Source organism: Eschscholzia californica, unplaced genomic scaffold (genome assembly GCF_041429995.1).
Source record: "Eschscholzia californica isolate CP2 unplaced genomic scaffold, dmEscCali1.0.p SCAF_5, whole genome shotgun sequence".
In the NCBI taxonomy this organism is placed as follows: domain Eukaryota; kingdom Viridiplantae; phylum Streptophyta; class Magnoliopsida; order Ranunculales; family Papaveraceae; genus Eschscholzia; species Eschscholzia californica.
In genome coordinates, this window is record NW_028238472.1 from 49,241,564 (window position 1) to 49,256,180 (window position 14,617).

The 14,617-nt window shown below is 35.3% G+C and overlaps 1 protein-coding gene across 4 annotated transcripts; it reads right to left on the minus strand.

Annotated features, from left to right (window-relative positions):
- Positions 1-221: 221 nt before the first annotated feature.
- On the minus strand, positions 222-14,563 carry LOC147540108 (phospholipase SGR2-like). Of its 4 annotated transcripts, none has more exons than XR_015224902.1 (21): positions 13,894-14,557; positions 12,030-12,130; positions 11,519-11,716; positions 10,637-10,792; positions 10,249-10,320; positions 10,008-10,160; positions 9,203-9,253; positions 8,305-8,475; positions 6,827-6,976; positions 6,119-6,184; positions 5,443-6,024; positions 5,282-5,354; positions 4,275-4,396; positions 3,003-3,075; positions 2,232-2,334; positions 1,735-1,828; positions 1,575-1,637; positions 1,404-1,483; positions 1,232-1,326; positions 1,013-1,059; positions 222-855 (listed from the first exon to the last, which is right to left on the minus strand). XR_015224902.1 is itself a non-coding variant. In XM_086639053.1 (21 exons), the coding sequence occupies exons 1-21, from the start codon at positions 14,114-14,116 to the stop codon at positions 618-620; spliced, it is 2,883 nt and encodes a 960-aa protein (XP_086495179.1). In that variant the 5' UTR covers positions 14,117-14,563; the 3' UTR covers positions 222-617. The 4 variants fall into 4 exon arrangements, 2 of the variants coding, with proteins under 2 accessions (XP_086495179.1, XP_086495180.1); XR_015224901.1 differs by having other exon boundaries at positions 1,232-1,329; XM_086639053.1 differs by having other exon boundaries at positions 1,232-1,329; positions 1,404-1,452; positions 13,894-14,563.
- Positions 14,564-14,617: the final 54 nt, after the last annotated feature.

Here is a 14,617-nt window from a genome sequence, read left to right on the forward strand (position 1 = left end):
AAGAAAAGTAATCTAGTATCGTTATTTCAACAATTGTAATACTGAACTTTAGTGTCGGATTTATCAACAATATAAAGAGGCTTTTATGTCCGTATATTATTTAGTGTATGATTTCAATTCCCTTATGTCAAACATGACTTTAGTTTGCAAAAATAATAAGTTCAAGTGGGTAAACTCAATTACTAACTACTGTATAGGGGGTAAAGTAAAAAAACAAACAATAAAAAGATTTGAAGTTTACATTTCTTAAAGTATTTGTATGGATTTTGATCCATTATTAGTACTTGTATGGACTTCTATACCCTAAATGATAGTTTTAAAGGTTCCAACTATTTACATTTATTTTCCTTTTACTTCTATTACATATGACCTAAATATTCACAAATTAGTCCCTCCTCTAATTCCTATCTAAATTCACACCCTTCGAACTCAAAAGACAGAATTTAGTAACCTAACGACTCTCTCACAAAGGAAAAGAGAGAAATTTACAGGCATCTAGTGACCCCTGACTCAAATACAGAGTTTGCTTCTACCCAAATTGCAGAGAAATTAAGAACATCTCTCTATAATTTTGTATCATCCCTGAAACATCTCTGTATAAGAACCACCAAAGTTGGTTACCGGTTCTTCATTACTTTCCTCACTTTCCTTGAGAACTCCTTGATAACTATACTTTCGGAAAACGTTAAAGGAATGTCTTCATCACTCAAGGTTTCCTTCTGATAAAATTTTCTTGTCGAGCGAGTGTTTTTCTCTGAGATACCTTCTTCGTCGGATGAGCTTGGCTCTTCGGGTATATTACGATACAAGTGTTGAAGAATAAAAAGAGCAGTATCATAATCCCGCCAGTAATTTCTGCATACCCGGATTTATCAATAGAAAAACATTATATTGTGTATCTTGAGAACACATCAGCGAGTTAAAAAGATTAGAAGAAGGAAAAGTTTCGACAAAATTAACGTCCTTGTATAGACCAATAATATTGCTGAAGTTTTATAGTAAGATTACTTACGTATGCGCTCCGAGGGCTGATATATATGGATGTTGAAATGTTCTATCCTGCAAGAGATATAATAAAGTTTTTTTTTTGTTGAGGGAAGAGATATAATAAAGTTGAGTTAGAAAATAAACTAGTGAAAAAGAACAAAACCACAAACTGTACAAGAAGTTGAAACTACCATTCGGAAAACTACGAACAGATAAAAGCGAAAGTTGAGGTCATGTTACTAACTTGAAGCACGTGATCAATTCGACCTTCTCTACTTCCGGTTAGCCTCTCCATCATAATCGATCCATATGATCTCTCTTCCTTTTCTTGAGTTTTCTCTGCTGCTTCGATAATAACATACATTGTTAAACATATTAAGACAGTAAGAAATTAATTAGACAAAGTCTTTGCATACCTTCCATGTTATCGTCATCTGCGGACTGACAGAATGTGAGCATTTTTCCCTATGCAAATCAATTCAAAATACTGAAACTTCTGCTTTGAAATTGAAGGCTCTTAAGTTTGACAGGAAGTTCAGAAAATGGTACTCGGAACTGTGGGTGGTTTACGTTGAAAGTGATCTTACCTTCAGAGAATGTACATGATCTCGAATTGCTTGAGAACGAGCAGCTAGATCTTCAGTAAATTCCTTCACAGAAAAAATATTTCTTTAACTTGAGATGAAAATAATTTCCTGCTAGAAGATATGCAAAAACAATCCACCTGATAGCCATTTAGTGGCTTACCCGAAAACCGATATGCAACCTCTTTCCGCCTCTGTGATAAGGAATTATTACGGGTCGTTTACTAATGTATTCTTTACAAACAAGTGGCTCTATTCTGCATGAGAAAATAACCACAGATTGATATACCATTTTGTATGTTCGAAATAGACCATCACATCCAAAGAAATTGTTTTCGAGGTTGAAAAGTACAACCATTAAACAGTATTATTATCATTGTCATATATTGTCTCTCTACTATTGGGTTCAGTTATTTTGCGATACGACTCTCCTGAGCCAGTCAGTGCACGCCTTCAAATATTTCCGGAGACTTTGCAGAATCAGTCTTCCTTAAATGTGAGAATTAGCATTCCCATACTGCGGTCTAGACTCTAGAGTCTAGACTGAGCTCATGCTACAAAGGCGGTTCCATTAGCACTCACTTAGGAAATGAACCGAGGAAGATAAGGGTAGCCACATATCTGAAATATATAATGTTGATTTAAGTAACATCTACAAACCTATATGCTACTGGATCAAAGGGATGAAAAATATTAAACATTTGCTGGCAACACGGCATTTCTTCACATATGCTTCCTTCTTGCCAATAGTCTTGCCCTCCGCCTGGATGATGAAACAGATGTGAGAACCAGAAAAGAGACATTTCAACACTAGTCATGATCAATGTAAAATAACCTGCTTGTTAGGCAGTCCAACAATAATTAGAATGAATAAATAACAACAACAAAAATGCGCTTAACTAAATTCGAGCTACTTTAAATGCGTGACCACCTTCATGGAGAAGCATTATACTGAACATGTTAATTAATCAGCTCCGTCCCTACAATAAATCAATTCCTCAAGATTATGTTATTGGCTAAAACTTTGATTGGTGAACATGGACCACTATAACTTTGATTGGACGGGTTCCAACTTCTAATCATAGAAAGATGAGGTATGTGTCTACTTACATTTAATTTAGTCTATAACAATCTATCTATCTCCATTTGAGATATTTTTTTTTTCTATAGAGAGCCGATGTGTGCCATTCTCCATGACTATTATAGCACTGCCAGTACACTTGATCATATTAATTATGTTGCTCATACCAATAGTAACACTGTAGATTCATAAAATACTTTTCATTTATTACTTCCCTGCTAACCAAAGTATCGTATTGCACATTTACACGTCTATCTTCTAAGACAGTATATGCTTTAGCAAAGAAGCGACACAGAAGTGTCAGAACAATGTGTTAGGAATTCGTTATGGGCTCAAAGGACGAGACTTACCAATCCCAATGCGGATATTGCGCAGGGCAAGAAAGACACCTAGCGGAGATCCAGCTGCAAAGAATGTGTCAACCTGATCGACAAACATTAAGCCAATGAATGAAGAGTCAATATGATTATATCTTGACTCAAAGTTGTGATATATATTCAAAATAGAAACCTATTTTGCTCGAAATAAGAGAAAGCGATGGTCCTTATGCTGTCTAGCAACCATGGTACCGGATGATATATATTTTCACTGCAATCTTCAAAACATTTATTTAAAACTCCACTGAACTAAATTTAACTAATAGCTCTCCTTTTCCATATATTTCCACCAGATTAACAACATAAAAAATATTTCTGTGGATGATTTGTTTGAACCATGACTTGGAGAAAATTTAGTAAAAACATGTCAGTACACCAGATAATGTTTCAGCTCCTACTTGAAACATAAAGCAAGAAAACATCAAAAGGAAAAGGAACTATCGGTGAATAGCTGAGCTTTCCGCTATTTCTTTATCTTCCAAATAGACATGCCTTGTAAAACTCTTGTATTTTTCATCTTTATCTTCCCAGTTCTATGTATCCATACTTAGGATTTCATCCTCTTCTTATTTCTTTAGGAACAAAATATTTCTAATGTACTTCCTACAACGAGGATATATGAACTTTTTTTTTGTGAGTAGTACATTAATAACTACGTAATTTCGTCTTCTACATGTAATTCCTTCATTTTTAGCATACTATTGAAACACTCAAATAAAGTCTTGATAGCATAATCAGTAGCATGAGTTTTTTGCTTATTGAAAATATCATCCATAATTACCCTCTAAACAAAAATAAACACTTGTTTCTTCGATAGTAGATGTACATATGCCACAACCTCAAATCTCAATTGCAATAATTCCAATTAAGCTCCAATATTCAAAGTTTGAAACATAACAACTAACTCGGAAGATTCACCCTGGGAGTGACGACTAAGACTGAGCAGATCCATGCATTACCCGGTGAATCGGATAATCCGAACCGATTAGCTTTGTCTAACACTTATTTTTACCTAGATGATTTTTCTTAAATTTTAGCAGATTATCCTAACAAAAATGAGATAATAATTCTATCGCTGCATGATAGTTCAACTCTTTCTTTAAATGAGCAACTATTTTTGCACTACCAAAATTTTTCGACTAAATACTCTGTTTCTAAAGGGACAAAAGCTTATACTGTTTAATCCTTTCTTAGCAACGAAACAAATATACTGAATAAAGAAGAAAAAAGGGAACATACTGATACCTTGAATTCAAGCTTTGTGTACTTGATATAAGGTCTATAACTCTTACGGTTAATATCTTCCTCATGTGGGGGCTTTTGAGAAACGGATCGCTTTAAATTCTCATCCTTTAACTCCTTCCCATCTGCAATCAATTAAAATTCCCTATAAAATCAAGCATTAATTTTGAAATACGTCAGTAAATGAAATACCTAGGTCTCTGCCCTCTTCCATCTTTACCTCGTGGATTGAAGCCACCCCTATCCCAAGTGAAAATCTAATTATTCATGCTCATCATGGTGTTATCCATCTTACATATAACAGAGAGGCTTCCAAGATATATATGACTTTACATTTTTATTTAAGTTTATCCAAAAATGCAAATTGGAAGATTTGAGTATGTATTATAATTACAAAGGGCAATCCATCATTTCGACTCTAGACTTTGCATAGGGATAAGCCCTAATAGCACAACCAGGATATACCATCAAGTAATGCTAAATAAGACAAAGCCAAACATAACATAATCTTTGCTATAATTCCGATGCAGTCAATTGCATGTGGGGACCGACATTTGATGAGTTGATCAAAGGACCTAAATAAAGCACCATATACATATAATTCTCCAGACCTCAAATTTCCACTGAAGTGAAACACATATGTCATTTGAATGGTCTAATATATTTAGAGTAGTCATGTGATCTTCCTTTTTGTCAAAAACCTTTAACATTCCAATAGGGCTTGAGTCGACGGTGAATGTAAACATCACATAATATACATTAAATCACCAACTTTACTACTCATATAGTAGTAATATGTGTGTTGGTATTAATACAAAAAAAATATGTGTATGCGTAATCAAGAAAAAAAGAATAGATATATGTGGGCGATTGGATATATATAAATGTATATTGGATATAGATGCCCATACTTGTGTTCAAGTTTGATTGCTTTGTACCCTCTTACTTAACAAATGTCTCTACTAAAAAAATTGAAAAGAAGAAGATGAAGGAAAAATATGCACTACTACCTTGATGACTTGTCTTATCCTCTCCACCACATTCTGTTTCAAGTTCTGCTATTCTTGCTCTAAGTGAATCCATCTGCAAGGGAACAGTTTCATAAATAATTTCATTCTTTCTTCCTAAAAGCATACAAACTAAAAGTAACCGGCTCTACGTAGATTGTTACTTCTTTGCGTTGATGTTCAATTATCATGTCCTTATCACTCGTATCCACAGATGTATTCTTCTTAGCCTTTACCAGGTCACTGCCAGGAGCTTCACATATAATGCTTGTAAAATCCGTGTGGTCTTCGTCACAAACCATGTCACTGGAAGCCTGGTCGAGCTGCTTGTCATCATTCTCCAATGATATTACAGTAGGTTGCTTCGATGTGGTTTGTTGGGCCACGAGAACATCTTTTTGATTGTGTGTCCATGAAAAACCTTCTTCCATATCTGATGGAGTGGCATTGTGTTTGTAGTCATCCTTGGGAACCATGGAATTAGACTGCGAACATAACCGGTCTCCCTCACTGAAACCCTCCAAGTCCTCTAAATCTTTGGAAATGGTTTCAGAGTTTGAATGCTTTATACTCATGGGAGGACTACATTGAGAAGATTGATGGATTTCATCGGGCTGAGGTTCTTTGTTGCCACTCTGGTGCTCCTTGTACATGAATTCCATTGGAAATGGAGAGGATAGATTATGCTGATGGCAAAGGATATCATAGGAAAGAACACTTCCCAGCGAATGACCGTAAATTGATACCTAAAACGAAGTAGAATGGATTGTAAAACTTTCAATTGGTCCATCGATTATAAAAGTATGTCGATGATAAAATTACAGCAAGAATCCTACTTACCTTTCCATCATAACCTGGATTCCTCTTGATAAATTTCAAATATAAACGATTCAATTGGTTTGATACCTGAAAGAGAAGAGGTTAGACTAAGATCGACTTAAGTATAGGTTGGAAAGGGAAAAATTAAAGAACAAATATGTAGCTCATCTAGCATATTTTGTAAGTAATCAAATTGTTGTTTCCAATTAAGAAATATTTCTCCGATACGAAGTACGGACACATTTTTCCAGAAGAAAATTAGTAATATGACTTGCGGGAATAGATTCTGGATCCAGAACTAATTTATGGAATCCCTGTTTGTGTATTTGCACTGGTGTAACTCATCGGTAAGTTGGGTAACTCCTTCTAATCTTGTGAATTGTTGGGTCAAATCCCAAAACTATATCTGACTTATCCAAGACTGATTCCTGGGTTAGGTTGTGAACTAAGAAATATCTAAAACATTGATTGACCAAGGAAACGTATTGAGCTAACAACGTGTAACATTGATTTGTGTTAGAAAATTATAACAAACTACCCGCAGTTAGATAAGTTAATGCACACGCTTGGCAAGACGAAGCATATTAGTATATCTATGCCGATTCAATCTCTCCCATCCCCCACTTCATAATACATAGAAGATTAAAATTATTGTTGATGTAGTACGAGGTTCATCTAATAAATAAGAGACAGAAAAATACTACACAAGCTTAAGATAAAATAAAATACCGAGTCGATAATATCCTGGCAGTAGATGGGGCTCATGTAGTATAATACATCATGAACAGTTGCACTCAACGTGACACGCAAACCCCGTACACCATCCAAAGTAATTTTTTCAACTGCGCTTTCTCCGCCAAGCTTCAACCCCCTTCTCCACTATCCAAGCGACATAATGATCATAAGTAAATAATCAAGTCATTTTAAGATAATATGTATTAGATATAATTAAAATAGTACACGTTAAAATCAACATTCCAAAATATTTATGTGACAAGTGACAACAAGAAAAAATTTATGGTTAATTTTTTACAACTTACCTGAATTAGGGACTGTTTCTTCGAACTACAAATGAATTTATAAAGCAGAAAATGAATATGCAGCTATACAGAAAAACGCACAACCCACTAGTATAGCCTCAAAGATTACAATCTATGTATTTATATTCCTAATTTGGAGTAGAAATTCTTACAGGAGAGGCAACTCCCTCCGCATCTCTGTGTTCTTAAAGAATATAGTGGCCCGCAATTATCGAAAGATTTTCTTAAAGTTTCCCTTTGCCACTTAAAAAATGGCATGGTTCCTTGCTTCCCAAGTCCTAACGATATCCCCTGTGTTTGAATTACTTCACACACTCTATGATACTCATCAAATGATTGAATGTTTGGGCTATATCACTCTAGAGATCCCAAGCTATCCAGTGGTGGAACAGGTGCTTAAATGTTTCCATTCTGTTAATCTGTTTTTTGCAACTGCATCAGGCTATAAGCATAACCCCATCTCCTGGGCAGATTATCTAGTGACAGAAGTATGTGGCTGCTAAGACAGTGAACATAACTTCAAAGGTGGAACCTATACCATTAATAACAAGATTTAACAAAAAGAACTTCTAGGATGTTTGGTTGCCTAGGTCTTCTATAATTTTCACGTTAGTTTGGTTTTATCTAGGATTTGCACTAACTTCTTGAAGGATTCTATCTTTCTATTGCTCAAGAGTCCATGGGTACGAAGATTCAAATTCATGAGAAGGTTATTCAGATTGCAGCATTTCTCCACCAATGCTTCCTTGGAATATGTGTGGTTAAACTTAAAAACCATGAAGTTGTAAGTTTCAAAACATATTTTCATCTGAATAGTACTAATTAACTGAACTAATTTTAGAACCATGTAATATTACATCGTATAAACGATAAAACTACCCAAATTACAATTTCACAATAATGGCAATACAATAAAACCCAAAAAAATGAAAAATATAAAAAATGAGACCTAAGATTAAGAAGATTCTTAGGTCATTGAATCAGTATCATGTATCAGTAATGTAAATATAATACAACACGTGCATACACCCCGCAGAAGATGTCTTTAAGAATAAGAACATGTTGTACTTAATTGAGATTCATGTTTGTAGAAAGCAGAAACAAAATAATTTGAGTAAAAGCAAGAGTTGTATTAAAAGGATTCTTTCAGGGTTTATAGAAATCAACCTGGCAGGGAATAAAAAGAACTCTCTGAGTGTCACGCTGGTATGGAGTTAGGTGTCTCTCTGCAAGACCAGCTGTGGTATGGCGAAAATCTCCAACATCGTCAACTAGATTTGCTTTCTCCAACCTCTGGCCAATACCATGTACCATAAATACTAAATGACGCACAGGAACCTACAACATTCACTAGTTAGAAGTAGAAACCTTACACAAAATTCAGTCAGATGCATCAGATAATATTACTGTTACACGAATATATATACATATATATATTACAAGTTTTAACGAACTTTTTTCCCACGAATTAAGGAACACGTGGAAATAACTACTAGTTAGTAGCATACATTAAGGAGAACAAAATTAACTAAAAGAATCAGCCCCGCAAAATCTGTATGTGTGAGAAAATAGACTCCCTCTATCAGAACAATAAGTTCATTTAAGTGATAGAACCAGGTAAACCAAACTCAAGGACTAGGAGTTTCACCACTAATCTTGAAGACATATATTGGTGTACTATTACTAGGTTATTTGGTATATCTCAGTTTCGAATAAAATTTAACGATAACAAGGAGTTACTTATTCGATAAAACTTAAAAGATGGGACATATAACAAAAGAACAATCCACGAGAGGCAGTCAGGAAATATATGCATCTACCCAGTCTGGTAACTGAGCAGAGAAAATATTGGCCTTGGGCTGAGCAGACCACTGAAATAGGTATCAGGGCCGGGGAACACTTTAAAAGAGTGATTGTATTATCCCACCGAAGTTCTATAGATATAGATTAGATGCAATACAAAAGATCATTTGTTTTTGCGGTGAATATGACAAGAATTGAATAGTATTATTGATAAATTTCGTAAGGTACTGAGGAAGCAAATCTCAAGTGCAGAAATGCATACTTGGGAACAGTAGTCATCTATTTCCTCCTCCTTCTGCTGGCGTATTTCATCCTGAAGAAAAGAAATAGCTGTTAAAAAGAATGGCTTGTTACCATCAGTAATCTGATAGCTTCCGTTTCCAAAGAAATAAAAATAAAAAGGATGACTTGTGACCCCCTCTATAAAACCTAAAAAACATTTTCAACATTCGATAAATTTCTTAAGAAATACGACAGAACAAGTATATGCACAAACTAAGTCGAAAACACTGTAGCAAAAAACTTATATGATAAGAAGAACTTTGTTACACAATTTTAATATCTCAAAACAAGAAAACTAGTACTGCAAAATCACCCAGACCGACTCAAAAGAATTTTAGAAGCTCTTTTCTGGGTTACTAAATGTAGTGATTGCGAATTTGCGATTTCATGTTTAGATATATAAATGATATATGGCTCTTAACATCTCAAACTATTTCCTTCATAATAATAGTTATAGATGATAATTGTCAGATTTGCCAAAAAAAAAAAGCATCAGTTTCCTGGCCATGCGCGTTATTGTACAAATATGTGCCAATACATGATAATTGTCAGATTTGCCAAAAGAGATGACCATATCCTTATAATTTGCTTATTAGGAGAAGTGGAGTTATACTTTAATCAAGAATATCTTAGCATCTAACATCTGAGTCCGAGAATATTGTTTTTTTCTTGTACAAGAAAACAAAAGGAATCTGTAAAAATTGATAACATTCAATTTAGACATCTGAATTTGGTCTGACATGCATGCTGATTCAAAAGAGAGATACTATAAGAAAAATGCAAACCTGGGTTGGTTTTGGAGACCCAGATGGAGAATATCCACGTCTTAACTTAATCCCACTTCCTCTAAAACTGACCGCATTAGAGAACCCAGAGGCATCAACATTTAGCCAAGCCTCCCAAGTATCATCTTCTCCTGTGAAGAGAGCATGCAAACCCTGAACCCACAGGTGCCACACCAAAACGAATATTATTAAATGAACTCCAATGGACATTCTTCACCTTGTTTTAGAGGTAAGTTTTTACCTGAGTGGAGCCTTGCAAATCAATTCTAGCAGCAAAAAGACCCGATGGTTGAAATCTCCTCCGTCGCCACACCTGAATGCATAACGAAAGACGCGGAAGAATTAACTCAAGTTCTCTCATCTACAACTCCAACTTCTGATGCAACCCATCAAATACCTATATCTGAAACCTGTTGTATATATAGGTAGATCCTCACTCAACAGTCAAATACACACACCCACACACACTTACACACATATTGTATATTAGGGTACTAAATGTTGACATATCTCCACCAAAGTGACCGAGATATTTCGATTTCCAACTCAACCAACGTGAAATTCACATAGAAGGTATAAAAAGCATCACATAAGAAACTAGCAAATAATAGAGTAGAGGTCAGCGATACCTGGCCACGATAAGCAAACTCCAACTGTTCTGAAACATCTTCTCGTATAGGAAGCCAATCGAGACCACTTTTTCGAGCAAACCAATGACCTCTTAACACTCGTCTATTTTCTCCACTCCAGTAAACAGGAAAACAATGACGCTTAACTAAATCCACCTACAATACCACATGACCTTAAAGTTAGCAAGTAGTTCATTTGTAGAGTCCAAAGAAAGACATGAAGGAACCTGAAAACAACAATTTTAGAGTCATGTCCTCGTAATGAAGATGTGCACCTGATACTATAATAGAGTGGATTAATCATATCAAAATTAGTATGAACAGAAAATATCATTATGTTTAACAAAATGAGCAGACATGAAATTTTCCTTTGACCATATTACTTTCATTACAAGGAAACCTAACACCCACTTGCCCCAGAAAGAAGATTTTGAGAGCCTGAAACTCAGAGGAACTCTGACCCTAACATAAAATGGTACGAAAGAAAGAGAGCTTTTGCAATTTTTAACAAGTTATCACTTTCAAATCCTAACTTCCCAAAGATGACATGAGAGCAAAGCCCATTTTACTGAAGACAATAGGTGCTACTTACAGGATTGGTGCACGGACCACAGGAGTTTCAAAACAAGAAATGGCGTAGACACGCATATTAAAATGCTGGTAAATTGCATCCATAGTAAAATGTTTTTCTTTAAATAAAATATATCTACTAGTTAATATCCTACTAGTAACATATTTTTGTTATTACTTTGAGCAAACACTAATTCAAGTAAAGTAACGGAGGACTTCTTCTCCCAGAAAAATATTGAAATATTTTGGTTCATCCAGGGGCTCAAGAAATTAATACAATCATTACTAAATATAAGCATGGAGGAGAAATACCTCGTAAAGACCTCCCTTGACTGGGACACCAACTCTCTCTTCATCAGCCGCATTGTGCTGAGATGATGAACTATCATCCTCCAGGGAGTACGGATTTTGTTGTATATCTAACTTAGTGTAACTACCAACACGATGGGATGGTCCTTCACTGCATTCAGCATACTCCTTCCACCAACTAGACAGAAATTCTTCTTCTCTCTGTGAGGTACAACTTAAAAAATAAGCTAGTTGTCATGAGTTGCATGTTTAATCGAGTTGTACACTCATGTTTCCATGTCAAATAGCCCTGATTTAGTCTACATAAGCTTCTTACTTTTGTAATGTATTACTCTAACAATAGCTTCTAGCACTATGGAGTATGGATCATAACTCCATCTAGAACTACTTCATGGAATCACATACACAGAGGAAGCAGATATGGACGAGAACTCATTTTATGAATTTTACTATTAGTCTATTACTATAGATCGTGGAAGAAAACATCAATCATCATCAATTCAACAAAGATGACCTGCAAGAAAGAGGCCTCCAATGCGAGAGCATCCCTCATACCGAATCGAAAATACTCACTCTTCCCCACTATATCTGTCCGTGGAACTGATGCTGCAACTTCTGTGAACGTAAAGAAAGCAATGTTATCAAGATGCAGATTACCATACGTCAGCATCGTGAAGGATTAAAAAAGTATTATTTTGGACATTCTCTTCAAAGTAGTATCTCGTAGTAAAACCTAGAGAAGTATTCCACTGTCTATTTGGCCAAATTTGGTGACAAGAAATTGTACAAATACCGAATCGTGTCCTTTTCTCTCCCTAACTCCCAAAGACACACTGGTATCGGGCATTATTGTTTTATAAAAAATGTAATGGTTATTCAATGGAAAATAAACGGTAGTAACTGGACTCAACGCATTATGCATATACGTGAGCAAAGAACTCACAATATATTGCAGATAAAGTTCTTTGGATGGATTGGAGGATTACGTAGAGAAAAGAAAGTGAAGAACTTACGAAAATAACTAGCCACCCAATATGTACATAAATTATAGAAAATTGGTATACTTGAATGTTGAATCTATAACAGAAATTGAGGAATAGAGGCTTGATATTGAGACATTGAAAATAACGACGACGTAAGACAATAGGATTGAAGCAGCACTTTAGAGAATATAGGTTTAGAGGAAAATCAACTTTATATTAATTGAAGAAGAGAAGTTCAATGGAATTTGAAAACTTGAAAACCGAACTGAAGCCATGCCTCCAGATTCCAGCCTATGAGGATCTCAAAACACATCCCTCAACTCATGGCAGAACTGAACCGGAGTCCAGATTTCTTGTTGGATATGTGCAAAAAAATCACATATGTAGGCTTTTTGCCCAACAATTTCACACATCTCTACAACAAAATGACTCCCTCTCTTTCTACTACAAACTACTTTTATCGTGGATTTAATTTAGGGCAATCTTAACGTATGTCATCATATTACTCAGTGACTTGATCGACTAGTATCCTCCGGTCTTATGAGAAGAAGAGGTATCCTTGTAATCAACGTCTCCAATGTAAAAGTTGCATAGACTATGAAGAGCAGTGGAGCTTCTTCTTTTACACTATGATCTTTCTTGGCGGCTATTGTGATTCTTTTTTTCTTCTTCGGGGATTTCTTGGTCCATGCCTAACGCTATTAATACTCTTCTTACTGCTTGGAAAGAGACAAGATTTCTAGGAAGGGGAGAAATGTATGAATAGAATTTGAGCTTTTCGTAGGATCTATAAGGGCGTGGGCGTGCGGTTATGGCTTTTGACTTATTAGTGATCCTTTTGTTGCGTCATGTTTCTTTTAGAAATTTTACTTTCAATTGGGTGGCACTAATCAAAATATTATGAGCAATGACTAACCATCCGGTTTTCCTTTTGGGGGCTTTTCAGGTCTATGCTTTTGTTAGGTTCCTTGCTTAAATTTTTTGCACATTCAGAAAATTCTTCTACTTGCTCAGAGAAAAGCGGAATACTCAACTCTGAGAACAGTCCCACATAGACAAATGGTATTCTCATAACTAAGAATATGATACCTAGGTCCTCTCCACTCATTGCCACTTGGTTTGAGATCGTCCGCAAACTAACCTCAACTAGGCCCAACATCATTAACACATTGTTAACCTAATCACCCAAGTAGCTAAGCTAAAGTCTTTATAACATGCTGGGAAAATGCATAATTCCCCTTTCTTTTTTCCTTCCTATCTCCAATCATTCATATTAAACTTCATATCTTCACACAAAATATAGTATCCACAATATATAAGAACATCAAAAGGTTTAAAGAAAACTACTAAACAAATTGAGAAAAATGCTAAGAATGAATTAAGAAGAGAACTAACCATTTACTGCAAGAGGAAGTTTGCAGAAATACCATCTAACATCTTCCCCATCAGAAGGGCTTTTAGTCCTTGCTAGATACTTTTGCCTTCCTTTACACTGTTCAATGACATCTTCTAACCTAGCTATATTAGAAGGAGTGTTCTTCAACAAATCTGGAGATGTTTCTTCTATCCCCCCATAATTACTACTCGTGGCTTCTGAATTTGATTCGGAATTCTCCATTTAGACGATTCCAAATCAATTTTTATTGATTTGGGTATTCTTTAGTTTGAATTAATTTTGAGATTCAACCCTCAATTTAAATCAACAACTGTTGAAAACCCAATTGAGAAAAGGATTGAGACAGAAAGGGGAAGTCGTAGAAATCGAATTAATGGGGAAAACTTATAATATAAGGAACAATTGAAGCTTGTCAGAAAAGAGAAACTTGTTATTGACTCTTGGGATCAGATGAAAGAGAAGTACAAAGAAGAAGAACCCTAATTGAAGAATTCTAGAGAGAGAGAGAGATGTTTGAATGTCTGCTGGAAGAAGCGACAGGTAAATGAATAAATGGCGGTTGTGTGTTTGGTGTGAATTTTGATTTTGACTGTTTTATTCGCGTTTACAGTAAAAGGCACGTGCAATTTACAACAGGAAAGACTGAAATCAATTTAACACAAGAGTGAGGCTACTTCGTTGGAAGGCAAATCAATTTACCACTATTGGGTTCACAAATGGAAG